The 17038-nt window shown below is 38.3% G+C and overlaps 1 protein-coding gene across 3 annotated transcripts in view; it reads right to left on the bottom strand.

Annotated features, from left to right (window-relative positions):
• Positions 1–17038, bottom strand: part of ACBD5 (acyl-CoA binding domain containing 5) — a 30373-nt gene that overhangs the window by 13044 nt on the left and 291 nt on the right. For 2 of the 3 annotated variants that reach the window (XM_010583366.1, XM_010583205.1), the window contains exons 2-5: positions 15746–15866; positions 14087–14159; positions 10167–10278; positions 10007–10039 (exon numbers count right to left, since the gene is read on the bottom strand). In XM_010583366.1, coding sequence (XP_010581668.1) covers positions 10007–10039; positions 10167–10278; positions 14087–14159; positions 15746–15866 — 339 coding nt within the window. The remainder of the gene's footprint in view (positions 1–10006; positions 10040–10166; positions 10279–14086; positions 14160–15745; positions 15867–17038) is intronic. The other variant, XM_010583283.1, reaches the window with a different exon arrangement.

Below are 17038 nucleotides of genomic sequence, written 5' to 3'. Positions count from 1 at the left end.
ACCTCCTGTAAAAAAATATGGTTAAATACATCCTTATGATAATTTAAACCTCCTATGTTAGGATGGAGTGATTAAGGTACAAATTGGGGACAGTTTCTGTGAGACACTTGCACATTTTACATGTTGACTCCAAGGCTGAAGTCTGCCTGTTGTAATTGTCACCACAGCATTCCATTTGCATAATTTTTACATTCCCTTGTCAGAACCTTGAAAGATTAATTCTTACATTTTAGGCTTAACCTTAAACAGCAAAATAATAACCAATTATAACAGAGTTGCCAAACCAGCTCAGCTACTTTCTTTGCTGCATGGTAATTTAGAGCTAAGGGTTTTCTGCTTTAATCTTGCGATGAAGAGCCTTCCCACATTCCTCTAGTTTCAAAGCTTATCCATAGTGCTTTAAAAAAAAAGGGGTGGGGGGAATGGGACAGCAGGGACAGAGGGACGACAAAATAACCTAATTTCTTGTATAGAAATAATGACTATGTTAAATATGCTGTTCACCTTAGTTTTACTGCAAGGCAAGGTTTCTGTGGGCACCCTGCATCACTGTTTTGGATTGATTTAATCCAACCTTTTATCTGAAGACTAAAAACACCCAACACTTCTTTATTGTAAAAAGAAAACTGGAAAAGCTACAGTCTGTCTTGTAGACTACAAGAACATAAGTGATCACATGCTCATTTTCTCCTCACTGAAGAACACCTCTAATTTGCAAGGAAATTTGTTTCACAAAAGAAAACTCCCAACATATTCCCAGTTTATTTCTCATAAGCATGTTGCATTTACTGTGAAACCCAATTCTCAAGATGTTTTTCTGAGAAGCAGCAGTGTGAGGAGGATAAGATAGCAGCAGATATCACAGCATGATCATTAAGCACAGGCACAGCTCCCTTGGCATGGCAAGGCAGGCATCACCCTTCCCTTTAAAACAAAAAGGAGGTGGGGGCACAACTATCCATGTGTCCTACCCAGTTGTGGGAATAAACAGGAAAGACAAGACTAGGAGGAACATTTAGCTGTGAAGGATGGCAAATTAAAACTGTAAAGCTTCTCAGTCTACCAGAAATAGTGTAAAAAGCCCCAGCTATACCATAAGCTTTCTTCTTAAGTTTACTTTTTTTTCTTTTTTAAGGGAAGGTCTTTGAATATTCAGGCATGTTCTCTCTTCGCTTAATTTCAGTAAGGAAATTACTCATTTGGGAAAACTTCTAAGTGATACATTACATGTATTTAAATAGAGGTGGAACTGAGAGAAAGTATCAACAGTAAGAGATTTACGGTATCATGCCATGGGACACCTGAATAACTGAAATCCATCAGGATCATATTTCTTCCACAAAGTCACTCTTAGCAACAGTGCTCCTAAAGACCGTAACGAGGCATTGCTTTGACGCCAACTGAAGAACACAGCATTGTGCAGAGTTTTGGCCTCTTGAAATACCACACTTAATTGTGTACTTGTCATCAGGACCCTTAACACTGCTATCCTCCTCAGGTCCATCCCCAGTTGCTTTTACTACATGGTAAAACCACAGTTTGCTGCCATCCCCCTTGTTACTCTGAGTATCTGCTAAGAAACCAGCAATGATGTTGATAGGGTTAAAGACTAAACAGAGCCAACTACCAGTGACTTCTGCAGTCCTTGTTGGTAGGTTAACGGCTACTTCCTGAGGAACATATCTTTTAATACAAATTATAAGAGTCAAGCAAGCAAGTCAAGACCTTATTTGCTTTGTGCTAATCCCACCCATTCCCCATCCCCTTATTCTTTCTGTTTACCTACTTCAACTGCAGGCAAAATGTTAGTATCTAAATCAGGGCAACAGAAAAAACTACTATAGAATCCCTCTTGGGTTATTATTTTCATCTCACTGCCTACAACACCAAACTGAGATTTGTGATGGAGTACTGGAAAGCTGTACTGCTCTGTAGCTGCACAAGGAGTTATATTCAACTGTAAAAGCCTGGATTGTTTTTTTTTTAATGCTATATAGTAAAAGCTGTGTTAACAGTAACAACATGCAAACAGAAGGAAGAAGAATTTAGCAAAAGAAAATGGCAAGATGGAAAGGATGTGAAGAATAGACACACAGCCTCTCTACAAGCTTTCAGTAGATGTTTATTTTCTTGTGCCAGCTCTATTAAGAGATTTCCCAAGAGCAATTCTAAATATATTTCTTTAAAGGCAGCACTACAATTCTTCTCAATGATCTGTATAACAGGATAATGTTTCTCAGAAATATATATTTGATTTCTAACTCCCCCCATATTTCAAGGCAATTTTTGTTACCCAGATGGGAGTTAGGAGCTTAAATGCCTCTGTGGATCTGCCCCAGCTCGAGGGTCATTTTACAAAGAAAACCTAGCCTAGCAGGTTTTTCTCAGATGCCTTGTATTTTTGGTTTTCTGAACAGGCACATAATTCTCATACAAAATCAACATGCACTGCTGGAGCTGTACTGATGGTTGGGTCAGCACAACACAATATCCACACACAAGTCCTACAGCCTCTTTCGTTCTTTGCAAATACCAGTAATCAGGAAACAGTCTACAACAGCAGGTGAAACATCAGAAAACATTTAACTAGCTGTGTACACCCTCATCATTTAATAAAAATGATGTGCTTTTCTAAAATACCATCACTTTACTATCTGTTCAATAGCAGCAAAATCTTAGCCACCAAAAGATTATTTCACAATCTACACTTACATCACCTTATATAAGGACTTCCTTGCACTCCTGCATTTAAGTAAATTCTAGCTCTGTCAAAATTTAAGTCTCAGAGAGACCTATTTGCTCTACAAAATTGTTTTGATAATCAGGTAACTAGAATTCTTTTCTTGCTATCACAACCTGATGTTTCATGCTTGTTACTGATCCAGGTAGGCTCCCTGCTTCAATTCCAAGTTTATGCAACTACGTTGTGCCATTTCAGAGATTGGAATAGGCTGCCCAGGGAAATGGTTGAGTCACCATCCCTGGAGGTATTCAAAAAGCGAGTAGACGGGGTACTTCAGGACATGGTTTAGTGGGCATGGTTGATGTCTGGACTCAATGATCTTGAAGGTCTTTTCCAACCTAAATAATTCTATGATTCTATTTCCAATACACTCAGTTACACAAATCTCCACCTTGTTTTTGAAACGGATGTATCCCAATTCTGCAAGGAGTTCATTGCAAGGAGTGATCACAGTGAGAAAGGAGGGGTACATGCAAGCATCTGGGAGCAATAAGCTCTTCAGCTAGAAGAACGAGAGTTTCTATACCCTCATTTCCTTCCATTCTCTTTAATATAGCACACTACAAAGAAAATTTCCAGGGGCCCAGCCTGCTCTGTAACATCTGTTCTACAGTACTCAAATGAGCTGCCGTCACAAATAAAAAGATATTTTAGAAAGGTCTGTCAAAAATAGAGACAGAAAAATATAAAATACCTTACTTTAACTACCACTGTTTTATCACTTTTAATTTTAAGGGCATTAAGTGTAAGTTCTCTGAAAAATGTATTCCCTAAGCACACAGATTGTAGCAGCCAGATCTTCTTCTATACAGTTTTCCTTTTTTGTTATTTAGTCTTCATAAACTTTACTATAACAGAGAAAAAGAAGCCTCTCCTCCTTTTTATTTTTCTTTTAATATACTCCAAAAGACTACAGCCTTGTTTTCTCAGCATTCTCTCCGTGCATGTACTTTTCAAGCTGTTACACTCAAAGAGATGCCACTGTATTTCAAAAAACAATTTAATCAACAGTATCCATGTCTTTGTTTACATTTATAAACTTCAAAACAATAGTTTGTTGATAAGAACGAACACATACAATAGCAGCTTCTTAGAACACTTATATTAACTTGCAAGTATGGTATTTAGGATTACTGACTAGTCGTCCTGGACCTTTACACTTCTCTCTTCAATATCTACAAAGTTTCTCATCTCCACCCATATTATCAGTACCTGTTCCCTTGAATTTTTCAGAATACTTTCCATATAAATAAGGTTACCAATTTTGGGGCTGACTTAGATACATTTCCCTCCTCCCTTTCACCCCTGAGCCTTCTGCCAGTAAAGACAACCTGCCTACAATTTCCTGACAGAGAGCAGCCCAGGGAGAACAGCAGCTGCCCCATAGGCATTCCCAGCCTATGTAGTTCCACAAAGGCCACAAGACATCCAGAGTACAGGGCCACCAAGCACACACAGCTCAGTTACATGGTGCATGTGCAGCGAGACCAATGGATCCAGGCTTTGCCAACTTGCTGTCAACACCTTAGCCAACGATCACGTGAAAATGAACACAAAGAATATCTGCTTCTTAGATATTTATAGTAACTTGCAAGAATAATAAGATCATTCCAGAATCCAGGATGTCCCCATGTCTGGTACTATTTCCCTCTGGGAGAATGAGCAGGACTTGCTAAGCTCTGTTCTGTGTGGAACAGAGAGAATCAACATTTGGAACTTTTACTTTGCGTGGCAAGTAGAGAGGAGCATTACACTCTAGAGTTTTGTTCCAGAAAATACAAAACATGAACACAGTGAACTCGGAACCCTTTAAAGAAAACTGAATTATGCTTGAAAGCAACAGAAAACCATATTGCTGAGTCACCTACAGTGCAGAAACTCTGGTCTATAATATTGTAGCCTGAAACAAAAATTGTTTTGCCCTGTACAAGAAAAAAAAAAAAAACAGGAAATAATATTAAGATTATATTCTCCCGCCACCTACTCCAAGCCTCTCAGCTGAACAGCCTTCTACAATGCCCATATTAAAGACAGCCTCACAGATAACACAGATGGCTTTTCCATATATCTTAGAGGCTATAATTAAAGTAATTATTTTTGCTATAAGAAAGTTATGCATGAAACACCAGCCCATACCCATTGGGCACTTTTCTGAGTGCACTCAAGATACGACCACCTACATCTCTTCTTCCCCACCTCCCATACCTCTGTCTACTACTACTTCTATACAGACAAGCTACAAAGAACACAGCTGTGAGAAATCTGGATTTCAGTTCTCTCTCATCACAAGATCTTAACTACAAGTGAGACCTCTCAAATATAAGACCAACATTTTATAGCAACTGGGTACATCTGCTAGATTCTCAAAACCTGAAGAGCTTTTGACAACTTATTTTCCCTTTTGCAGGGAACTGTTGTCTGGCTGGAAGAAAAAAATCCAGGTCCAACAACCAATTACACACAAAACCTGTTACTGTTGACTCAATCCAGCATGAAACAGACAGTGTTGTCTTTTCATGGAATAAAGCTTCTCTTAGCTCTCTCCACTTTGAAAGAAACAATTTTTATTCTTACATTTTCACATTTGAATACTCTGCTGCTCACCCTGTGGTGATATATTCTCTGCTACTCAGTATGAGTGGAGCTGTTGATATCCTCAGGCTTGAGCTATACTGATGCTCTGTCCTAATTTCCAACATTGTTAGACAGTACTGGCATAAAACCATCAGTTTGAAGTCAAATCACAAAGTATGCTCAGATTTGAACTGGAAAGCCTGAAGCAGGTATATATTGCAACAGGACAAGCCACAACTTGAGACACTGATCCACATCTCACTCAAACTCTCCACTGACTTTGGCACTTGCTGGCCCAGCCCTTAATCCTGTAATAATCCCATCCTGCAGCAAACACTGCAGCGAATGTTCTAGATGCTTCTTAAGGTAAGCTATTAAACTACTGAGATATTAACAAAAATATTTGCATAGTAAATGTCACACTAGCCTCCCTGAATATAATCTGTAACCTTGACTATAGCTGTTACCTTATCATTGGAAACTAGAAGAGGAGAAAAAGTTTAAAGGACAGAATTTTAAAAACCTCTCTCACCCACCCACCAGCTCCTCCTGCACCATGCTTGCCCTGCCTTAATGCACCTCCTCACTGTGGTGCTGCCACCCATCCAACATATCCTACTAAACCACAGCAATTTCAGAGTAACAGGGATTTTAGCTCTTTTTCCTCTTCTTACAAAGCATTAAGATTCACAGCCATTGAGCTCCTTAAAAATCCTACTGAGGAAAAGAGGAAGAAAGAATGAAATCAGTTTAGCAAGTATATTTGAAGTCAAACAGAAATGAAAAAGTGAGCTTATGAAGCAAACAGAGGGTGTTTCACAGAAGAGGCCCACACACAAGCAGGAAAAGCGTGCCACCAAATGCATCACTACAAAGCAAATATGTTGAAAATAACATGAGAAGATCTTTGAGAAAATAAAACTATTTGAAAAGAGAAACTAATCATATGCAATCTACAGAAGCACAGTTGGAAAAAATATTGCATCTTACAAGTAAGAATAAGCGTTTCTAGCTGGAAAGTAATAATTAAGAACAGATTCACTTTTTTCAAGTGCAATCGTCCCCTTCGAGCTTACCTATGTTCTGTACTTAACTACTGTCTTTGAAATAGAAGTGTTTACATGTATTTGCTTGTTCTAAAAGCACACAGATCTCAGTGAGCACTGTCTTTTAAACCTAGCTCCCATATCCAATGCAGGAAGACACCGAGCAAACTTAAATAGCTGTATCTGCCTGTGAGGCCAACTTCTGCGATTCACACAAGCTGCTACTGAAGCAATGCCCTGTATGGGCTCCTAGCACAAACATGCTACACTGCAATCAGCACCGCCCAAAGCCAGCATATGCAGCAATACAAGTCACCTTACTTCAATAGGGCTCCACCTGGTGCAACTGCAATACAGCTGGGAGCAAAGTTTTCAGGAGAGAAACACTTGTTACCATGACAAAGTTTAGGAGTATTATAATGCTGAAACTTTCCACAGCCTCTGCAGTGCATAACTTGTCATTACTGGAAGCAATATTTAGTCTTCACAAAGGCTTACAAAGAGTACTACTACTCAGTATAAAGGCAAAGGGTCATCTTTATTTAGTAGGATTTTAAATTTTAAAACTGATTAAATGCCTTATCACAAAGCAGAAAGACTACACAGGAAGATTCTACTGAATTGTGAAAAATTTCCAGATACTTTGCTTGGTTGTTGAGGTAACTTTGTGCAGGCCTGTCAGATAGGGATTTTCTTGCTCCCCTTTGGATTTACTCACATTCAGAAAAAAGAAAACATCCACAAACATTCTCAAGGAAACATTCAGAAGGATGAGTTGGCTCTGAAACTCTCAGTATTTTTCACCCAGTATCATATCAGTAGGGTGCCAATTCTAGCCTACCTTTGGCTTCTTCAGGTATAACATAACAAAAAAGCTTGAATGCCCATTCTGAAAATTTCAAATTCACTGAGAAATGGTATTTTGAAGCTTCTTTGTCTTTTTAGCATTAGCCTGGACATCAGATTTCTTGTGCATTTATTAGCAAGTGCAAGAAGTTAAAAGGTTGCTCTTCTAAAGCACCCCCCCACCTTAGCTGACAGTCCGCCCTCTACTCTTCCAGCAGCTGCAAACAAAAGGGTCCTTCTGTAATACTGCAAGTTACCTATTCTCTTCTACAGCACTATGACAACTAAGAGCCCACTTTCTTCTTTGATGTCTAGTATTTTATGTACCTGAAAATAATTTAATAATTTTCTCTACAAAGAAGTACTTCATACCTGTCAGAAAGAGACTACTGACTGAACTTTCCGGAGAACCTAAGCTTCTCACACAGCTGCAGGATGAGCTTTCAAAACACCACCCAGGTTATATGCTTTTGAAATACCACTCAGATTTGCTCAGCCTATTGAGGGAATTCTCCATTTTCCCTTCTTTACAACACATCCGAGTCTGGATATTTATAACCCATGGATCCAAGAAGTTTGTCCTAGCTGTCTAGTAGATGTTACAAGTCATTTTAATGCTGGCATGTCAGGCTTCAGTGCTCTTTATTAAGGAGAGCCAAAAGCTCTACTGATTCAGGAAGACAGTATTTCAATTGTTTATATTTAACATTTTCAATGAAAGCATAAGGAGTAGAAATTCAATTTTAAAGAGCTACACTTTTCTGTTGAGGCCAATCTGCTAGAGACAATACACCAGCCATAGCTGATGTTCACTAAACTTCCAATCTGTTAAACTAACTCAAGAATACTGTTGATTTTGAGGAAGTGGCATGCAATTCTTAAACAATTAGATAATAATCTTCATACAGATTAAAATGTGATGGAAGAAGAATGGAAGGCAAACTCAAAAAAGAATGGGCGAGAAGATGGGGGGAGTACAGTATGAAGTAAGAGACTCAAGAGAAGGGTCCCAGTTTCCAGAACATACCAATTGCCTGTCCATGAAAAAACACCTTACACAATGGAAACTACAGAGTAGGGGCTTGGGGGCAGGGGAAGAAACAGGACTGAAGGAACAAACACAATCAACACATAACCATGTGTCAATTTTTAACAGTATTGTCACCAGTGCCTACATCATCTCAAACACAGACTTGGGCAGATTGGTTCTATTCCTTAGCATGCATCTGGAAGAGTGAAGGTAGTCACGCTTCCATACTTCTGTGAAACATTTTGAGACCTGTACTGTAAACAATAATAATTATTTCCAGCTTTACTTTTAATTGGGGAAGTGGTAAGAGCGCTGAAGAAAAGGTTTCAAAGTCTTAAATGCAATGGTAAAGTTATAACATACAACTGACTTTGCAAAAATTCTGTCTTAATTCATTGTGGCATAATTAGATGTTGCAGCTTTAAACTGTACAAATGACGACACATCACCAGATTTATTGCAACACTGACAGAAAATTTGCTATTCTATTTACACTGCCTCATGTTTAAGCTGCCTCTTTAAAAAACAAGTATGCCAAATTCGTCATTGAAGCAGGTATGGTTTAACTTCTGTGATTCTCTGTTTGCCCAGATAAGACACTTTTTCAAGAAGTGGCTTTTGGCACTGTGCCACCGACACCAAGTCCAAGTAAATCCTTATTACACAGATCACTGACCTGAATCTACTGATACTCTTATAATCTTGCCCATCAATCCAGCTGTCAGGCAAGCTCATTAAATCCCAGACATAAAGCATACAAAATTTTAACTGAGAAAAAAGTCACAGAGCTTTCAAAATGGCCATTTAAAAACTTCTACCATTACCTTTCCTCAAAAACAATGAAAAACTATTTCTGTTTCTCTGAGACTTGTTACCAAAACTCAAAACTATGTTCCTTTAAGGTGGGGGGAAAAAAGCCACACACAAAAGGCAACTTAACTAGCTGACTCCTACTTCTTAAACACATTAAGTCAATTAATTTGTGCAATGGTTTGTTTTTTAAAAACTGTTCCAAAAATTGAAATGCAACATGACAAAACTTAACTGTAATATTAAGCCAGATTTAAACAACTGTAAGCCTTATATTACAACCTTATGAACACAGTACCTGTAACATAATAACTTATTATCAAAACATTCTCACAATGGTATTGCTAAATAAAAATCACCACACTGATTTCTATGCAGATATGACACCACTAGGTTTGCCACTTGTCAGAGATTTAAAATGTTTAAATAGGTATTCCCTTCATGAACTTGAGCGTCAGAAAACTTAACTTGAAAGTTTCACAAACCCATCTTAGATTTTGTATGTATTAGAGAAACCATGATTAAAAAAGCATGGATTTTGATTGTGGATTTTTTTTTTTTTTTCTTATTTTAGATCTGATGACAGACCTGGATTACCAACTCTCCATGCTGTTTGATAATCCACAGCTACATCAGGATGTAGCAGTACACATTTCAAATAGTTGTTCCTTTTATTAACAGAAACGCAGAAACTAGACTTGGTTGGGGGAGCTGTTTGTTTTAAATACTCTCCTTTTTTTCAGGAAGAGACTTCCTTCAGCAGCTCAAAAAGCCTGTAGACAAGGACTAAAAAGGCAGCTTCCTGGGTCTGACTTTGTTTTGTACCTCAAAAGCAAAATAAAACAAAATCCAGCCTAATGAAGTGGCAAGCCCAGAAGTCACAAACGTTAGCAGGATGTTACTACAGCACCAAAAACAATGGAAAAGATGAACATACACATAATTTATTATTCCTACCTTCCAAATACTTAGAGACTTTCTCCATTCGAACTGCCATATGGTAAAGAGAATGAACAGAAAGGTGCAACGTTTAGCTTTAAATCATTTACAGAAAACAAGCCAAAAGAAATCTGGAGTTGTGATTATTAGTAGTACAAAGGAAGTTATTTGTCCGAACCTGAGGTTAGGTCAGATCCTCTGTTCTTTTTATCTTCTACTATTTCATAGAACGGGCCTATTACTTGCAGTAATTCTTCAACTTTGTCCGTCATTGGCATACTCTCAAGAATCTGCACAAGTCCAAAATATGAAGCATCTTATGAAACAGCATTTCAATGATTCATTCATTTCAACTGATTTTAGAAACTGCTGGTCATTGTAAAACTCAGTAGCATTTCACTAAGTCACTTAACACGTTATTCTGATTTTTTAGTGGTGTTTTTGGCTTTTTTTTTTTACTAAAGAAAACAACATAAACCTAATTTACCAAAAAATAATCTTAACTAACTGTATTAACTTTTTTACGTGAAGAGAAGATGGGAGAGCTAATGCATTTGCCACCACTAAAGGACCGCCTCAACACAGTATTAGTAGACCTTGGAATCGATTATTTCAGCAATTTCAAACTAAACCAACTCAAAGTTCAACAGGCTGCTGTTATCTGATGCAATTTATTTTATAGACAAGTTTTCCCACAAAGAAAATGAAACTGAAAGACTTTTTTTCTTAGAGGATTCTTTGTATTTGTCAAACCCTGCCATCTTCAATGGAATGTAAAGAGCAGATCAGAAGTGCCCTACTGGATCCATCTAGACCCAAACAACAAAATGGACAGAATAGAGCAAAACTGGGACAGTGCAAAGACATACTTAGCAGAGCAAACTAGAACCAAATTCTGCTCTTGAAGTCATTTGGAGCTCTTCCTTTGATGAAAAATCCTTCATTTTAAATTACAAAACCAATACCATTGATCATCTGATAGGAATGCAAAATCTTAAACCTAAAATAGATTAAACAGAGGAGATTCAATAATTTAATATTATTTTAAAAGCATACAATATTATTGTCCCATTCTAGTTTAAGTCCTTTCAACCAAGCTTTTTGCCAATAGCTTTGTTCCTCTTTCATGCTCTACTTTTTAAATTATTTAAAAGAGACGATAGCTATAGGAGGAGATTCAGGTAGAAGCAAACTAACCGCCACAGTACACCTCCTCCTCCAGAAGAGCACTAAGCAAGCAACAGTTGGAGGTACAAGTTGCCACAGAACACACTGCTCAAAAGCGCCAAGCACATCACTAAGTAGTAGAAGCAAAAGCTACAGAATTACTTCACAAAGCAGGAGCTCCAGGCAGGCTAGCATGTAACAAGTCAACACTTGCAAATCAATCAAGGATACCAACAGACAACAAACCTATCAAAGTGTATTTTAATTGCCCCTTCTCTGATCTATTCAGTGCATATAATTCATTCCATATTCGTTAGAAAGAAATGTTCAGTGCTCAGATACAGAGCTGGATATGAACCAGAGACAGGACAGTTTTGTGATTTTTTTTTTTTCCTTTAATTTTTTTTTTTTAACTTCAATACCATTGAGAGAAACAAGAAACCTATTCTAGAATAACACTTGTATTTGCTATGTATTTACTTCTATAGTCTGCACTGTAAAGTGTTTCATCCGCGCATATCTATGATGTCTGCACATTAACTGTTCTTCATCTAAACACACCTCAATATACTCTCTGCAACTTGGAGCAATTCTTAGAATCTTACCACACAATTTCTGTTAAACTAAGAGTTTTGTAACTGTTAGCTTTTAGGTGAGCAAGAAAAGAACATATACTTCCACAAAAAAAAAAAAAAAAAAAAAAATTGTTTATTTATATAGCCACTAGGCATAACATGCAATCTTAAAATCTGAAAGTGCAAAGTAAGTAAGTTAAACTACGACAATTACATATCCCAAACTACTGTTTTCTTTGGATGTCAGACAATGCACGTATGAAGATTCTTGTTTTAAATTAGAAACACCATATAGTGTTAACACTTCTTTATTCTAAGATATCACTCATTTCTAATATATAACAACACAATATATCTGAAGTGTAAATAAATGAGTTTAAACAGTATTGCAATATAAAATTTCAGAAATGCTACTTGGAAGATAAATTAACCATATACAAAATGCACCTGAGCTCAGATTGATCTTAGCTAAGACTAAGACACATTTGGTCATCTCCCACCAGCACCTCAAAACCTCACCCAGACACATTCCTCAACAGCTGCAATTTTCAAGGCTACCACATGAAGGGAAATAAAAGTATCTCGTGACAGGGTCATCTGATGCATGTACAGCCCAAACACAATGTGCAAATGCTAGGGACATGCCCCAGGGGCAGGGGGCGGGATACAGCAATCTTATACACCCCTAAACACAGTCCTGTGATACCCGTATACAAGTGGTTTTTTGCCCCCTTAGATTGGATACCTATGCAGCAACAGCAGAATGCCCACAGTAACACCACAAGGATTAGTGCAGTATGTGCTGATAGAACAACCCAGTGGATCCATTTGAAATGCACTTCCATTGACATTTCAAGCAGAATTAAATGGGTTGGGAAAAGCTGAAGCTGGTATTTCAAATGTGAGAGCTGAAACAGCACCAAAGCAGGGTAAACAGATTGCCCAGTTTCAAAGCTGAGCGAGGCAAGAAGTCATTTGCTCTCCAATCCTTACATGTAATCTGTACAGAGGCAGAATATTTGTGCTTCACTAAGGTCAAGTAAGTAGACTTCCTCACAGGAGGCTTACTAGGGTTTTCTTAGAACAAACATTGCAGTTTCACTGAAGTTTTAGTGTCCTAACCAAACCAGTTACTGCACTGAAAAAAAATAAGGTACTCTACTGAAGTATTAACACATTCCGAATCCAAGATTTGTAATGAAGCACTAAATCTTGTGGCACGCATTCAAAATTAATTATTAAAATCTAGTGGATTTTTGACCAAATGAATAATATTTGGCCTTCTGTGTTTTCTGGATTAGTTTATTTTTCATTTTAAAGCAGCTACAATAATACCACCAAAATTACAGACAGGGAAAAGAACAGTAGTCAGACTCCAGCTCCTCGCCTAGTAAAAGTTTTTGTTGTATCAATCATTAAACATGTTAAGAGTTCAATGTCAAGTTAGTGGCTGAGGACAAAAGCAAGTGTATTCGGAGTAGAACTTACATTTTCTCTCCTTGATGCTAATCTCATTATATTACTAAATTACAATTATACTTTTATCCAGATTGACAGTAAATAATCTTTAAACTGGTAAGGCCACCTAGAAGAGCTTCAGTGAAAAGACTGCAGTGAAAAGGGTTAGTTAATAAAAGACAAGAATCTTTAATTCTGAATGTTTACTTTAGTTAATGCTGCAATTTCTGCTTAATATAGTAACTATGACTATTTATAAGTTACACATCTATTCCAAAAAAGACAGACCAAATACTCAGTTCTAACTGTTTGACTGCAACTGTAATATACAAGGAATATTTTCATGAGAAGTACAGAAAATTTAGGTTGCTGAGTTCTTCTTGAAAAAAATCAAAGACGATTAAGTTTACATATTTGATTATAGTCATGTCTCCAGTCATAAGAGTGAGACTCTTGCTCCTGAAGTCCTTCTGGAGGGTTGGTTTTCTTCCTTTCTAAGATAAGGATCACTTACCTCTCTCAACTCTGAGAACTGAGGCAGTTTGTAGTAAATCAGCTTTTATTGTTGTTGTACTTTAAGTTCCACTGTTTTCCCCACTGCCTCCTTTACCATGATCTCAATACTTCACTTTCTTTAGCTCTGTCATTTAAGTTTCATATCAGCTAGAGCTCTCATGTTTCTCTGAAAACAAGCCAAATTCTACAGCTTTGGAAGGAACTACATAGTTTTCTTCTCCCTGTGGGCCAAACACTATAGTACTGAAATGTAACAGTTCACGTAGGGAATAACGCATTTGGAGCTTTGACAGTAGTAGTCAGCAAGAACCTCCTCACGTTCCCTAATTTCTTTCTGGAACATTTGTTCTAGAAGATCCTTTCTGCTCAATAGTAAACTTACCTTCTTCATTTCTTCAACATAGGCTATCATGGCTTCTTCTTTGGACATGTCTCCCAAGGCACTCCAAGCATCCCTAGGAAAAAGTTGCATACAGCTTCAGTATCTTCAGGGCCTACTGGATTTTTTTAGCCTGGCCTTAAGTAGGTTGGTTATGTAATGCCCAAAGTTTCTCCGATACAAATAAAATGCAACAACAATTCACAATTTTTTTTTTTTAATTTAAAGTCCAAACATATAATTTGCTAGGATAATCACATAGTGGTACATCAACAAAGAAGCAACAAACTGAACAGCCTGGAGACTGAAGAGTTCCTCACTGACCAGCTATGATCTTGTATCCTGTAAGTTGTTAACAAGCCCAGAAAGGAGACATACACACATTTCCCTTTTGATTAGGTTGAATTTTTATTTTTTTTTTAAGAACCTCTGCTGCTGCAAAAGAGCAGGCACAGAGACTTCAGCCAGTACTTACAAACAGTTGTCAGCAAGTTAGAACAGGCTACAAGAGAAATCTGTGCTTTTGAGTTTAGCAATTGGGAAAAGACACACCAGTCTAGCAGGCAAATGGTTTAACCATTGCCCTCCCCCCTCCCCAGTTACTACAGCAGCTACTTATGACCTAAAAAAAAAAAAAATATCTCCCCCTCTCCAACTCTGCAGGACAGAAGACTCCAATCAAATTCATCAGAATATTGCACAAGGAATCTGTCAGAACACAGACTGGAATAAAACATTTCCTTAGTCTTGCACTTGATTTGACACCATCCCTTCCTCTTGCCAGAGTATTTGTCCCACTTACAGCAAAACCCCAAGGCTGGTGGCTCACATTTCAGCTACAACCAACCAGGTGGGTGGAAGCTTAGTGCCCTAGTCCTCTGCAAAGATACCCCCTTCACCCTGACTTGGGGAGACTGGGGAGGAAGGAAGGAAGAAAGAAGAAAAGAAAAGAAAAGAAGTCAAAGGAGTAATTTCACAGATCCCAAGAAAACCATGACCATAGAGACAGCAATAATACTTGTTCTTCAGGACAAATCGTTGTTAAAATATAATAAGCAAAGCATTCACATGGCTTTTCAAACAGATCTTAGCAATTTGATGAATCAGAAGTCTTCCCAGCACAAGGAAAATACAGACAGTGGGAAGCCCTGCCACTAAGCAGACAAGCCAGAAAGACACATGAACCAGACCTCTCCCCAAGAGCCTGAAGCTGTATCAATGGCTGTCAAGGAGCACTTACTTCGGGCTCATGTCATACGTGACAACTTAAGAAGGAAGAATTCCAGACACTCATCCACATCACTCATTCTGCAGAGCACCTACAATTTAGCTCTACAACATTGGACACTGCAGAGGTACCATGATGGTGCTTGCTCAAGAAAAACCTGCCCACCTGCAGAACCCAAGGGAATGTTTTCACCTGCAACTCCGAGAAGTCGTAGGTTATCTGAGCTAGAAAGTTGGAACACAAGACAGAAAACAAATTCAAGCATCGAAGGTTGTGAATGCTCTTTTTTAAGAGAGAAATAAACTCACTGAACTCTTCCTCCAAGTGCCACTCTTCTAAAGATCTCCACTCTGAGCATTAAAAATAAAAACCCCAAAACCAAAAAACAAACACAAAACAAACAAAACCCAAAACAATAACTCATGAAAAGTTACCATTTATATCTACCAATTGGATCCCAAAATCCAGGTCGTGGGATGTTACAGGGTCCTTGGGTTGCTTGCTTATAAAAGCTATAGAACTTCAGCATCATTTCATTCGTTGGCTGGAATGAACCTAGTGAAAGCATTTTAAAATACAATTAAATTGTAATCAAGAATATTAACGAGTATTTTACAAGCTTAGTACTTCTGTGAGAAAATAGCCTGCAGTTTGTTACAGCCTGATTCACAGCAGTACAATTTAAGTCAACAGAGAAGATCTTCACTTCATCTACCACGAACCGGCACCACTGACAATATTTACTTTACAAACAGCAAGTTTCAGATTGAGTTTAAGGGACTATAACCTTTACTATTCATAAGGTCAGACTCCACAATTAGAAAAAAAAAAAAAAAAAAAAGAGTATTAAGTAATATAAAGCAAGTGTCCTTTCACTCAGTTTAAAGGGACAGGTTTAGCTCCCAGTAAACAAAGTATCTTGCAAGTCACTTTACTGTTACAAACAGTAACTTACTGAAAGACTCCTGAACTTAACAAAAAAAAACAAAACCAAAAAAACCCCAACCAAACGAAAACCAAACACAACAAACCCAAAAGACATCCTTCCACGGTGTTTTTGTTTACTTTGGGTATTTGACAGCACTTTCAATAACAGTTTTGCTGTATCTCCTGTTATTATTTTCTCTTCTTCCTTTGTGGAACACACTTTTGTAGAGGTAGAAAATGTAAATACAAAACTGTAACAGCTGGCGGGGAAGAGTCATAACCAATCCATTAAATCAAATACTTTGAGGTCCGATTCCAGTCACTAGGAGAAGTTTACAGCGACCTTTACCTTAGTACCTCAACAAAGCCAGTTTTACTTACAGCAGAATTAATGACGCATGTAATAACCAACTATTTTTTCTATTACTCTTATCAAAAAAATATATTCCGATTTTTTTTTTTTTTCTTTTTCGTTCTGTTAACTCTTTCAGCAGAGAGAACTCGTGCTAACAGCTCTGAAGCCGGCAAACCAACTTCAGGATTTCAGGGGGGCAGAGGCCTTTCCCCGGCGTTCCCCGCACCGCGGGGAGCTGACAGGCCCCCTCCTCCAGGCGCCTGGCTGCGGAACTTCTGTCCTGGGCTCGGAAGCCCCCGAACCGGCGGTTGCTTCAGGAGAGGCCAACGGGCAGCGCTAAGACGGAGGCTCCCCAGCGGTTCTCCAGCCGCCGCCGGGGCGGCTGAGGGAGCGCGGCCCTACCGCCCCGGCCTGAGCCACCCGGCGGGCCGCGCCACCGCCCCTG

Source organism: Haliaeetus leucocephalus, unplaced genomic scaffold (assembly GCF_000737465.1).
Source record: "Haliaeetus leucocephalus isolate CR32 unplaced genomic scaffold, Haliaeetus_leucocephalus-4.0 Scaffold0, whole genome shotgun sequence".
Classification (NCBI taxonomy): domain Eukaryota; kingdom Metazoa; phylum Chordata; class Aves; order Accipitriformes; family Accipitridae; genus Haliaeetus; species Haliaeetus leucocephalus.
Note: the sequence above shows the minus strand (reverse complement) of the source record. Positions and strands in the feature narration are given on the sequence as shown.